General features: G+C 33.5%; 1 protein-coding gene across 1 annotated transcript; it reads right to left on the bottom strand.

Annotated features, from left to right (window-relative positions):
• Positions 1 to 9,962: 9,962 nt before the first annotated feature.
• Positions 9,963 to 11,407, bottom strand: LOC135848717 (E3 ubiquitin-protein ligase MARCHF2-like). Its single transcript, XM_065368682.1, has 2 exons — positions 11,225 to 11,407; positions 9,963 to 10,774 (listed from the first exon to the last, which is right to left on the bottom strand). Exons 1-2 carry the CDS (start codon positions 11,352 to 11,354, stop codon positions 10,359 to 10,361), a joined length of 546 nt encoding a protein of 181 aa, XP_065224754.1. The 5' UTR covers positions 11,355 to 11,407; the 3' UTR covers positions 9,963 to 10,358.
• Positions 11,408 to 12,542: the final 1,135 nt, after the last annotated feature.

Here is a 12,542-nt window from a genome sequence, read left to right as displayed (position 1 = left end):
ACTGGAGGCTCCAGTAATTTTCAAAAAAGTCGCTGGAGGCTCTAAAATGACATGAACACACCTGAAGTCGTCTTCAGAGTGTGTTAAAATTAGTTTGCAGATTAAATTTCAATCTATCTCAGTTTGATGAAATTTTGGAGAAATTTCAAGTTTCAAAAATTTACTGGATGCTCCAGGAGTTTTCAAAAAAGTCGCTGGAGGCTCCAAAACGATTTGAAATTCACCTGCTGTACTTCGTAGCGTATTAAAATTAGTTTTTAGAATAAATTTCAGCTTTACAACTCCAATTTGAAAGAATTTTGTGGGAATTTCGAGTTTCAAAAATCTGCTGGAGGCTCCAGAACTGCTCAAAACGGGTTGAAACCGTTTCCAATCGATTTGGCATGTCGAAAATAGGGTATATCCCAAATTTCAGCTTTCTTGGTCAATTTGATAAAAAATTTTTCCCTTATTTCTGGCCTAAATTCGATTTTTAAAAATTCACCAAAAATCGAAAAACGCACTTTAGCACTTGAAATTTGGACAGGTGATAAATTTTTGCATGATCTTTCGATCTACCTTTGTAAAGTTTGAAAAGTTTCGTGCAAGTCCTATTGAAACGCGAAATCTGCGATTTCGATTCGATTTTGAATTAGCAGTGTGTTGAATAAGATGGGTAATTTTTGACCCCTTTAGAGAAGATGGGGAGGGGGGAAGGAGTTGGATGAAAGTTGAACAGTAATGTCAAATTCAGAGGGTTTGCATTATTTCTTAATATGTTCAGAATTGTCGAATTTTCAAACCTCTGAAAAAAAATGAGAAAATCAAATGGATATTTTATTCGTATCAATTCTCGCTTGATCAACTTTTGAAAAAAATTTCTTTCTATAAATTTTAAATTTTGAGACCAGTGTACACAAAAATGAGGGGTCAAGTGAGGGATCCAACATTTTTCTGGTGATCTTCGAACATCATCCGCAAGTTTTCCGACCCCCCCCCCCGTTCAACCTCACCAAAAAAAACCCTAAAAGGCCAACATGGCCTGCATTTGGCGAAGTGATGTTGAAAGGGTTTATTTTCAAGATTAAGAGTGGAGAGAGTGGTGAATGAATACTTCAGTCGTCAAAAGACCAGAGGAATTTTTAAGAATTCTGGCAAGTTTGTGTTGTTTTTTTTTTTTGTTAGACAACATGCTCTTGTACAAAAAATGTTCTCTTTGTATTGACACGAAAAGTGGAAGACACTGTTTGGTGTCCTAAAAAATCCAAAATTTTTATCAGCATTTGAAAAAACTCGAGGAAAATGATTCATCTGTACCGAATAAACCCAGCTTTGATATCATCAAGTTAAAAACAAACAGTGATTCGAATTGATTGAAAAATTTAATCGATGGTGAAGGTGAGATCACGAAAGGGAGGGGGAAAGGGGAAACTGAATTCCCAAAATTGAAGCCAACATATTGTGGGTACAGAAATTCATTCAAATACACAAACAGGGTTTATTACAGTTCTGCTTATTCTGTTTTCCTACTTTTGCCCTGCTTTTTTGCACAATTCCTTTTAACTAAACTTGAAACTGCAAAGAAGTCCTGGTTTTGAAAAAATTAATAAAACTTCCGGATTTTAGTCAAAATTGCGAGAAAAAAAGAGTTCTTTTCACAATTTCACCATTAACAAAAAAAATCTGTTTTACCCAAAATAGCAAAAATTTCAAATTTTGGTTTCCAAAGTTGCAATAAAGTCTTGCTTTTGTCAAAATTGAAAAAAAAAGTTCTGTTTTTGTCCCAAAAATAAATCTCATAAAAGTCTTCTCTGTGTCGAAATATTGCAAAAGACTCTGCTTTTTCAATTTCCTCCTCAAATGCTTCAAAATTTTGCATTTTCTTTTTTTTTTCTTCAAAATTTTGATTTTTTCTTCATTTTTATATACTTAAGGTTTTTTTTGAAAATAGAAAAATTTTGACTTGACCCTCCCTCTAACCCCCTTTCTCCTCTTCATCTATCTCTCTCACTTGAAAGTTGAAATAATTTTTTCTCATAAGCCATAATTTTCTTCCAAAATTACCAAAAATGTGAAACCCATTTTTTTCATATCTAATTTTTCCAAATTCACAAAAAAAAATCTGTTTTACCAAAATTCTAAAAAATTGTCATTCTGTTTTTCAAAGTTGCAAAAAAAGCTTGCTTTTTCAACTTTTTAAAAAAATTTCTGTTTTTGAACCAAAATTGCATAAAAGTCTTGTTTATGCCGAAATATTCCAGAAAAATTCTGCTTTTATTTCAATTTTTCTCAAATAAACTTCAAAACTTTACATTTTTCTTATTTTTTCTTCTTCAAAATTTTGATTTTTTTTCTTTATCTTAAACCAGTTTCTATCGAAAGTAAAAAGTGAAGAAATTTCGACTCAACATAACCCTCCCTCTTACCCCCTCCCCTTCTCCCCTCCGCACCCATCTCTATCTCTCTCACTTTGAATACACTTGAAAATTGAAACAATTTTCTCTCATGAGCCATAATTTTCTTCCAAAATTACCAAAAATGTGAAACCCATTTTTTCATAATTTTTCCTTTCTAAAAAAATTCTGTTTCACCAAAATTCTAAAAAATTGTAATTTTGTTTTCTCAAGTTGCAAAAAAAGCTTGTTTTTTCACAATTTAAAAAAAAGTTCTGTTTTTGAACCAAAATTGCATAAAAGTCTTGTTTATGCCAAAATATTCCAGAAAAATTCGGTTTATCTCAATTTTCCTCGAATAAACTTCAAAATTTTACATTTTTCTTCTTTTTTTTTTCTTCAAAATTTTGATTTTTTTTCTTTATTTAAACCAGTTTCTATCGAAAGTAAAAAGTGAAGAAATTTTGACTCAACATAACCCTCCCTCTTACCTTCCCCCTTCTCCTCTCCTCACCCATCTCTATCTCCCTCACTTTGGAGCATTTGAAAGATGAAACAATTCCTTGCTATAAGTCCTGATTTTCTGCCAAAATTACCAAACACTTGAAATTTCTCATTTATTTCGCTCTTTTTTCCAGAATTTTGATTCCTCTTCCAATTTATTGTAGTTTTTGTGCGAAAATTGAGAAATTTTGGCCTAAAAAATTGAAACTTTTGGAAAAAAAATCTTCTCAAAAGTCCTTCATCTTTTACTCTGATTTTGCACGTAAATTTTTCGTACTCACTGTTTATCATTTTTCATTCTAAAACATGAAAGGTGAACATCGAGGACTCATTTTAACCCTATAAGAACCCAATTTGGAAAAGAAGCGAAAGAGATTCATGTTCTCAAAATGAATTTTTTGCTTTTAGGGTCGAAGAAACTGATTCGGTGACAAAATGAAAAAAAAATGATTAAAATGAGGATTTATTGCTGGGACATTGTTTCATAATTTTTGACTTCTTTTTTTTCAAATTTCATTATTCCTAGAATTTAAAAAAAAATAGGAATTTACGTGTCCCCCTCCCCCTCTCCAAAAAAATATTTCTCTTTGACGTTTTTTTTAATTTCATTGGTTTTAGGAATTTGGAAGAAATGCGCATCTTCATTCCCCCTTCCCCCTGCCCTCAAAACAACGATAAGCTGAGAGTAAATGGAAAATAATTTCTTCGAAGACAACATTAGAAATTATTGATTTAGGTGCTCAAAAAACACTGCTTTCTGTATCAAACTTTTGAATGAGCGAAAATCTACTTACCTGTCAGTTTTATGGATTGAATAATTTTTCAAAAAAGGACTTCGCTGAATCGAAAGTTCATATTGGCATGTAATCTTTTAAATAAAGATCACATTTTCTTGGGCCTTTTGAACAGGCAAGGTGTTTTTTGAAACTCAGTTTTGGGCATGATTGTCTTTGGCTTGTACAACAGTCAGTTTTACCTGCATTATATTTTATTCCTCGAAAAAAGAAAAACAAAGGGGGGCTGATGTACATGATACTTTAGTCTTTAAAGGTCAATTGACGAGATATTACGTTATAACGGGTTGTTTTGGCGCGATTAATATTTAAACATGTTTAACGACTCGTCGTACGACAGCATTGCGTTAGACTATAGGTATGAATATGCAATATTGACGGTACTGCCATAGAAGAAAATATTAAATAAAAGGATAATTACTTCGAGGACACGACACTGACCTTATGTCAAGTACGAGTACATGTTTATGGGGTTGGTGAGCTTACTCGAAGCTATTGGGTACTACGAGTACATGCCACCGGAAAAGTAAACTGAAAAATAAAGATGTTACGCCACGTTGTTCTTGGTAAAAGGGGTAAGATTTATTAATATTAACGCCATAATCCGCCAGCTCCTTCTATGTAAGCCATCACCATACCTAACCAATACTAACCCATAATGCGGAAAATTCTGCAATAATGAGCTTTTACAACCGATAAGAGGGAGTATGTCAACGCGATTCAATCCATAGAGACGAAATTCGCTGCTAATTTTAAGTTTACCTTACGCGTAAAAAAAGTGTTACGAATCATTAGGCAATTTGTGTTTTTCACGCGACGACGATGAGAACATGAACAGCTGGTCAGCCTAAGTTGGCCCACCTTTTTTTACACCAAAGGTGGTATTATTATTTGACGCCTCGCACCCTCAAACACTCGCGAATCTATGTGTATTACACATCAGAATGAAAAAAAAACAACCCCTACCTTGAATTCTGCTCGGAAGTTTCCTCCTGCGATGAGGTTACAGCATTTTTATCCATTCCCCTCCCCCCTTCACTTAATCACCGGTGAATAAATATCGTGTTGAGGTACGAGTACTTTTCTATAAGTATAGGTGAGGTACTTAATAACGTACGTCGCTTTCGTGCCGGATGAATTTTTCAAACAGTTTAAACGAGTGAATTTTTTATAATTTTTGTTCTTTTTTTGCTATCGCAACTCGGTGAATTATTTATACGACGACTTCCAAGTATTTTGATAAACGATTCGACGTTGACGTTTTTTTCTTCTCTTTTTTTGAAACGCGTCGTATGTAGAAAGATACTAATGTGGAAATTATCGAGGGTGGAATTTTTTTCTAACAAGTTGAAATTATCGAATACGAGAAATACTGGTACTATGTACTTATCTGCTTATTGTGCCATTTGAGCGTATTCAATGTCAAATATCAAAAATGGAATGGAACTGTTTCGTGAAAAGTTGATATGAAGTTGAAGGTGGGTGGGAGGGATGGGGGGGGGTCATATGTGTGTGTGTGTGTCTTTCTCTATGAAGTATTAAGGGCATGGAATGGATCGGAGGGGGAGGGAGGTGTTTTTGTACCTTCTCGTCCTCTTCTTCAAAAAATTTTTAGAGACTTGGAAATTTTTGTTCTTCAAATTTTAGCAACACTGTGGCAGATTTTGGTACAGATTTTATACAGATAGCTCTGTAGGGTAGTTGATTTCAAGGGTATAAATTTTAAAGCCTGAATTGAGAAAAGCTGTTCCATTTAAACAAAACGAAAAAAAAGTGGGACGATTTTCCAAAATTAATTTCTGCTTGTTTGAATTCAAGTAGAATTTTTGTTTTGTTTTGATTTTCATTTATTTTTTTTTTCAAAATTAATTTAGAAAAGTATGAAATTTGGAAAATCACTCATCAGTTGATGGAGGAAAAAGTCGCAAGTAAGATTGCTAAAAATCTGGATTTGAGAAAAAATCATTCGTTGGCATTTTTTTTGTGTGCCAAAAAATAGTAAAAGTCTCGTTTTTTAACCGAGAAATTAAAAGAAAGTCTCGGCTGTTCTGACCGAGATTGCAAAAAAAAATCTTTTTTTTACTAACTGTTGCCAAAAAGCCCTACCTACCTTTTGCTAAAATTCTCATTCTAAATTTTTGCCAAACATTTTCAAAAAATCTCGCTTTTTCAATACCTAATTGACAAAAATTGCTAAAAGTTGTCACTTTTCTGCTAAAAGTTCCAAAACGTTTTACTTTTTTTCCAAAAATCATCCAAAAGTTTTGGGTATTGCCAAAATTGTCAATAATTTTAGCTTTTCAACAATTGAAAAGTCTCGCTAAAGTCTCGCTTTTATCGATAGACAAAATAGCCAAAAGTTACCAAAAAGTCTCGTTTTTTCCCCTAAAAAATTCGAAAAATTTCGATAAAAAATATAATTATTTTATTGCCAATACTTAATTCTCCAAAATTTTCTACTGGGTTTGATAAAATTTCCAAATTTTTGCTTTTTGGCGAAAATTTTCTTTTTTCAGCAGCATTGCCAAAGATTTTGACCTTTTTTCAAAAAAATTCCTAAAACTCTCGCTTTTTCTTCAGAATTTGCCAAAAAGTATCACCTTTTTGACGATAATTCCCAAAATGTCCTGCTTTTTGCTAAAATTGTCAAAGTCTTGCTTTTTGCCAAAAATTTTAACAAAATTGCCAAATGGTTGTCTTTTTTTTAAATAAAAAATGCCAAAAATTCTCATTTTTTTCCAATAATTATTGTCCTGCCATTTTTTTGCTAAAATTGTAAGAATCTCGCTTTTCATCTTTCTGGTTTTTTTTTGGGCCAAAAATTGTCAAAAAGTTTTATAGTTAAACTTTTTAAACTTGTAATGTTTTGTTTTTTTTTCATTTTTTTGTTTCATTTTCGATTTTTGGTGAATTTTTGAAAATCAAATTTAGGCCAAAAATGAGGAGGAAAAATCAAAATTTTACCAAATTGACCAAGAAAGCTGAAATTTGGGATATACCCTATTTTCGACATGCCGAATCGATTGGAAACTATTTAAAACCGTTTTGAGCAGTTCTGGAGCCTCCAGCAGATTTTTGGAACTCGAAATTTCCACAAAATTTTATCAAGTGGAGTTGGAAAGCTGAAATTTATTCTGCAAACTAATTTTAATGCGCTACGAAGTACTGCAGGTAAATTTCAAGTCGTTTTGGAGCCTCCAGCGACTTTTTGAGAATTGCTGGAACCTACAGCAGATTTCTGAAACTTTAAATTTTCACAAGATTTCATCAAATGGCGATGGAAAGCTGATATTTACTCTACACTCCAATTTTAACACCCTCTGAAGACGACTTCAAGTGAGTTCTAGTCATTTTGGAGCCTCCAGCGACTTTTTGAAAATTACTGGAAATTTACTTCGCAAACTAATTTCAATACGATATTGAAGTCGACTACATGGTGGTTTCAAATGATTTTGAAGCTCCCAGCTACATTTGGTAAATTTCAATTTTCCAAAAAACGCCATACGACCTTTCAAAAAGTCGCTGGAGGCTCCAAAATGACTTGAAATCCACCAGCAGTCGACTTCGTAGCGTATTGAAATTAGTTTGCAGAATGGATTTCGACTTTCTATCTCCATTTGATACAATTTTGGGAAAATTTCAAGTTTCAAAAATCTACTGGAGGCTCCAGTAATTTTCAAAAAATCGCTGGAGGCTCCAAAATGACTTCAAAACCGCCCGAGTTGAGTTCGTAGCATATTGAAATTAGTTTGCAGAGTAAATTTCGGCTATTCAACTCAATTCGATAAAATTTTGTGGGAATTTCAAGTTCCAAAAATCTGCTGGAGGCTCCAGAACTGCTCAAAACGGGTTGAAACAGTTTCCAATCAATTTGGCATGTCGAAAATAGGATATATCCCAAATTTCGGCTGTCTTGGTCAATTTGGTAAAATTTTGATTTTTTCTCTCATTTTTGGCCTAAATTTGATTTTCAAAAATTCACCAAAAATCGAATAACGCACTTTAGCACTTGAAATTTTGACAGGTGATAAATTTATGCCTGATCTTTCGATCTACCTTTGTACGGTTTGAAAAATGTGGTGCAAGTCTTATGTTGGAACGCAAAATCTGAGATTTCGGCTGACCTGTCAATCAAAATGGCCGCCATTTTGTAAGTAGGGCCACTTTTTTTTGAGTACAAGGGCTTTTTTACGTTCTTCCGTTTTTTTAAAATCATTTTTGGTTACTTTTTCGAGCTGCTTTGGTGACTAAAGTTGAGTATTTTTTTTGGAAAAAATTGAGCAAGTACGAGCCCCGATTATTCCTAAACTGTGATTTTGAAAATTCGCTGGAGGCTCCAGGAAGGCTCGAACCTTCCTCCAATCTGTTTGGAAGGTCGAATTACATTGCATATCATTCACGAGCCGTAATGGAATTTTCAAACTTTCTCAAAATTGAATAAAACAAATCCTATCTTCACAGCATTAAATTTTTTAGTTAAGTTTTATTTTTGAAAAAAAATGGTCAAAAATGTTTTATGATGTTCAAAAAATTTTTGGAAATGTATTTTTTCAAGATTTTACGTCCATCAGAATTCAAAAATGTGAAGCTGCGGAACTACCCCCAGATTTCAGAAAATCACTAGTAACAAATAAATTCATTACATCAGCCTCAGCTAATCCATCACATCCCCTCCAAAATCTTATCTCAATATTCAGCTTACATCATTTCCAACAAAATGACAACCCACTTGCTAAGTTCATCTCAGAAATAAAAAACCTTGAAATTGATCTCAAAAATCTCATCCAAAAACCCATAACATACCCTCCTTGGCTATTAAAACCCTTACAAATTGATTTTCAACTGAGAAATTATCCTAAAAGAAACCATTCCCCATTAGAAATCAAAACCCACTATCTTGAACTCATATCAAACTACACAGAATTCAATTTATGCTTTACTGATGGTTCCAAAATCTCTAACCTACATACAGGATATGCTTTTTCAATAAATGAAAAAATTTTCAATTTTAAAATTCATGAGGTCTCTTCAATATTTACTGCCGAACTTCTTGCAATTTACCATTGTCTTTTGAACATATCCACCACTCAGCTTGAAAACAAAAACTTTTTAATACAAAGTGACTCTCTTAGTTCCTTGATATCCATACAAAACATTTTTTCAGATCACCCTATTGTTCAAAATATTCACAAAATTCTGCTAGATCTCCAAAATTCAAACCACACCATCCACCTTATGTATACTCCTAGTCATGTCGGCATTGAAGGAAATGAAATCGTTGACACCTATGCAAAATCAGCCACTATCCCCCCTCCCTTCACCATTTTCACCCCTGACGATATAAAATCCTTCTTCAAACAAAATACTCACTCTAAATGGCAAAATTTCTGGTCATCACAGACATCAAACAAACTCTTTCAACACAAAAAAACAATCTACCCCTGGAAAAATCTTGATCACCTAAACAGAAGAGAAGAAATAATTATAACCCGTCTAAGAATAGGCCACTCTAAAATCACACACAATCATCTCTATCAAAGAATTCCGAAACCCCCCTGTCAATTCTGTGAAAATGAACCTATATCCATCCAACATTTACTATTCACCTGTCCTAAATTACAGCAAACAAGACTATCTCTCCAAATAGACCCAAATTCAATGACCATTCCAGATAACCCTTCTGAAATCCAAAAATTTATAACCCTACTTAAAAGCACCAACCTAATAAACCAAATCTAAACCCTTCTAGCCACGGGTGTAATAATCGTGTAATTATAAACACCCAAAACAAAAAAAAAAAAAAAAAAAAAAAAAATGAAAAAAACAAATATTGAAAAATCATTCTCGATGATCTTTTCAAGTTCAACTTATAGTGCATAACCCCTCTCTTCACCTCCCTTTAAAGTCTTTTTACAATATGTAGGTAGTTTTTATATTTTTCTACGAGGTAAGACTTGTGAAGGAGAAAAAGTTGATTGGGTAAAATGATTATTTTTTCTCAAGGTTCTGATGATGTAAAATTGGGTGGAAATACAGCCATAGAGAGGGAGGGCTCTTGCATGAAGATTGACCAAGTCAGGAAAACGTTGTTGATAATTTTTGTGGAAAATCAGTTCGAAAAAACGATTTTATTAAAAGTAGATATTTTTTTATAATTTTTGAAAGAAATAATACATCGAATTCGACGAAGAAATTACTCCTCCCTAAGAAAATGCAATACATAGAATAATTTTTTTCAACAATATTTGTAAATTTTAAAGTACATAGATACCTAAGTACGTGACATTTTTTTTTGAATTTTTTTCCGATTGAGTTGGTTAAGAAATGGAAATAAATCAACTGAAATATTTTTAAAAAAGTGCATTGAAAAAAAAAACGAAAAAAAGACGTATCGATTGCAGTTTGATTACGAGTATGCAACTCATCGAACATATGAGCAGATTAACTTGTATACATCAAAAATGGCAGGAAGCATGGTATGGTCGAGTCGTTGCCAGCGATCAAACAAAAAACAAAAATTCTGACCAAATCATAAACGACAGATCCTAAAATTTCACAATTACCAAAGATTTTCTGAACCGAAAAAAATTCACCAAAATTTTGTTATAACCTACAATACGAAACGTACGCATAAATTTTTTTTCTAAAGAGGCAAAGAAACCAGACAATGAACGGATAGCGAATTCGTCTACACGGGTTGTATTCGAGGTCTGATCCTTAATCGGTACTGCGTTCTTCGCCATTCTTTCCATAAATCCCAGACGTACAAGCAGAGCAGAGGCGAGTACGATATTATGAACACGGATCCGAAAATGGCTATGTTGGCGATAAAGGCGATGAATTTGTTGGCGTTGGAGTCGTGCTTGAAATTTAACCGGTCTATGTACCACATGGCGGTTACGTATACCGCGATACCGGCGATAATCATTATCACAAATAGTTGGCTTATTCTACTCGAATACAAGAATACCGGTATCGAACGCAGTATGCCAAATTTCGGTAGTCTTTCGATGTAGATCTTCTCCAGACAGACTTCGCAATGGTCACGGTTACTCGACATAATCCATGTTTCTAGGCATTCGATGTGTACGTTTCCCGAAGCTCCTGTGTGGAAAAAATAGATGAGCGATGAAGTGGCTGAAAAATTATCGAAATTGTTTTTCAGGAGGAGTTTACCCCCCCCCCCACCTCTTTGAAGGTTTAAAAAAATTGAAAGTTTCCATAATTGTGTTTTGATTATTGAAATTAAACGAAATGTGGGTATTTTGATCCAGAAATATGATCGGATGAAATTAAAAATTTGATTTTTTTCATCTGTTTTGCAATTTGAAGGCAAAATATCAATTTTGTGTTTTCTAGTTGAATGTCTTCAAATTTTGGATTTTTTCAGACAGATTAAATTTAGGACAGTAACATTTCAAAATCATTTTCTTTCTGGGAAATTTCAAAAACAATTCTCTCATCCCCCCTCCTCCTTCCATAAAATTTGAATAAGTATTAAATACGTACGAACTACGAAGGGAAAAAATATCCAACCTGTCTTTACGTACGTACCTTTACAATTGCAAATATTCGTGACTAATTTTTTCTTAGATTCTTCATCGTTCAAAAGGCATATCCGGCATCGTGATCCGCCATGTCTTGGACTGATACCTTCGTACACATTTTTAGACACTTCTTCCATTTAGAGAAAAATTTTGATTATCACTTTGACATTTTTTTTTCTTGTTTTTATTTTATTTTCGTTTCCATAAATGATAAGAATAATTGCGATAAGAAGATTCACGTTGGCGAAATCGATAGCCAATAATTATTGGCGTAGAAAATACGGCGAACCGAGTAGGCAATTTTTTCAACACCTAGGTCTACCCTTCTGATGATTTTTTCAGGCGAAGTCGACCAAGGTTGATTGATCATCGACGACATCGACAGTTCGACACGTCGTTTTTTGTGATGAATTATTTTACAACGTGTCGATTACGTTGTGGTTATTGAATCATCCATCGTCGTCGTGGTCGTCTTGGCTATAACTGGGTTTAATTATTTAGCACACGTCGTAATTTATTATAAGCAAAATATTATGTGTAGCTATCGAAATCTAGGTGGTTTCTATTTTATGTTATCGTTATTACGAGTAGGAACGACGAAACTGTAATATGATTACAGATGCCGATGATGTACACGTTGGTAGTTGGTAAGCGAAACATCACTTGAGGCATTGTAAGGTTTTCGAACATGGGAATACCTTTACCTATCTTTATCCACCTTGCGGAGTTGAATGTGTCGTTGTTCGTATTTCGACCTGAGTATTTCTTTCTCTGTAGACTGGCTCATGCTATGTACATGTAGATCTGATGACATCGATTTATATTGTTACGTACAGGTTGAATTCTTCGAAAATGGCGAAATTGACCAATTCATCACATTTATGGTTGCTGCTGGTTGATCAAAATTAAGTTATCTAATACTAGGTGAAAACCCAAATGGATTGTTTTTATTTTTGGATTTAACGATGCAGAGGTTTGTTTTGATTTGAGTGTGCTTGAAGTAGTGAATTAAGTCAAAAAGGTAGTGAAAAAAAAATGAAAAAATTCGTTAATGCGTTCATTCGAATTGTTTTTTTTTTAAATTTTGATTGAAATTGAAAAATACTGTTTTTTTGGAAAATTTCACTTGGTTAATTTTTTTGTGTGTGTGGGGAGAGGTGGGTCGAAAGAAGAGCTTTCTGAAAATTTGGTTGAAAAAAGGTACCTGCTTGATGATTTTTTTCAAAAAAAAAAATCTGTTACATACCATGATCAACTTGTGATAATTTTAAATTGGGGGGGGGGGGGTCAATTTGACAAATTGTGTGACACTTTCTGCAGTTTTG

The sequence above is a fragment of the Planococcus citri genome, chromosome 5 (assembly GCF_950023065.1).
Source record: "Planococcus citri chromosome 5, ihPlaCitr1.1, whole genome shotgun sequence".
Taxonomy (NCBI): Eukaryota; Metazoa; Arthropoda; class Insecta; order Hemiptera; family Pseudococcidae; genus Planococcus; species Planococcus citri.
The sequence above is the reverse complement of the archived record's forward strand: the minus strand, read 5'-3'. Positions and strand labels throughout refer to the sequence as shown.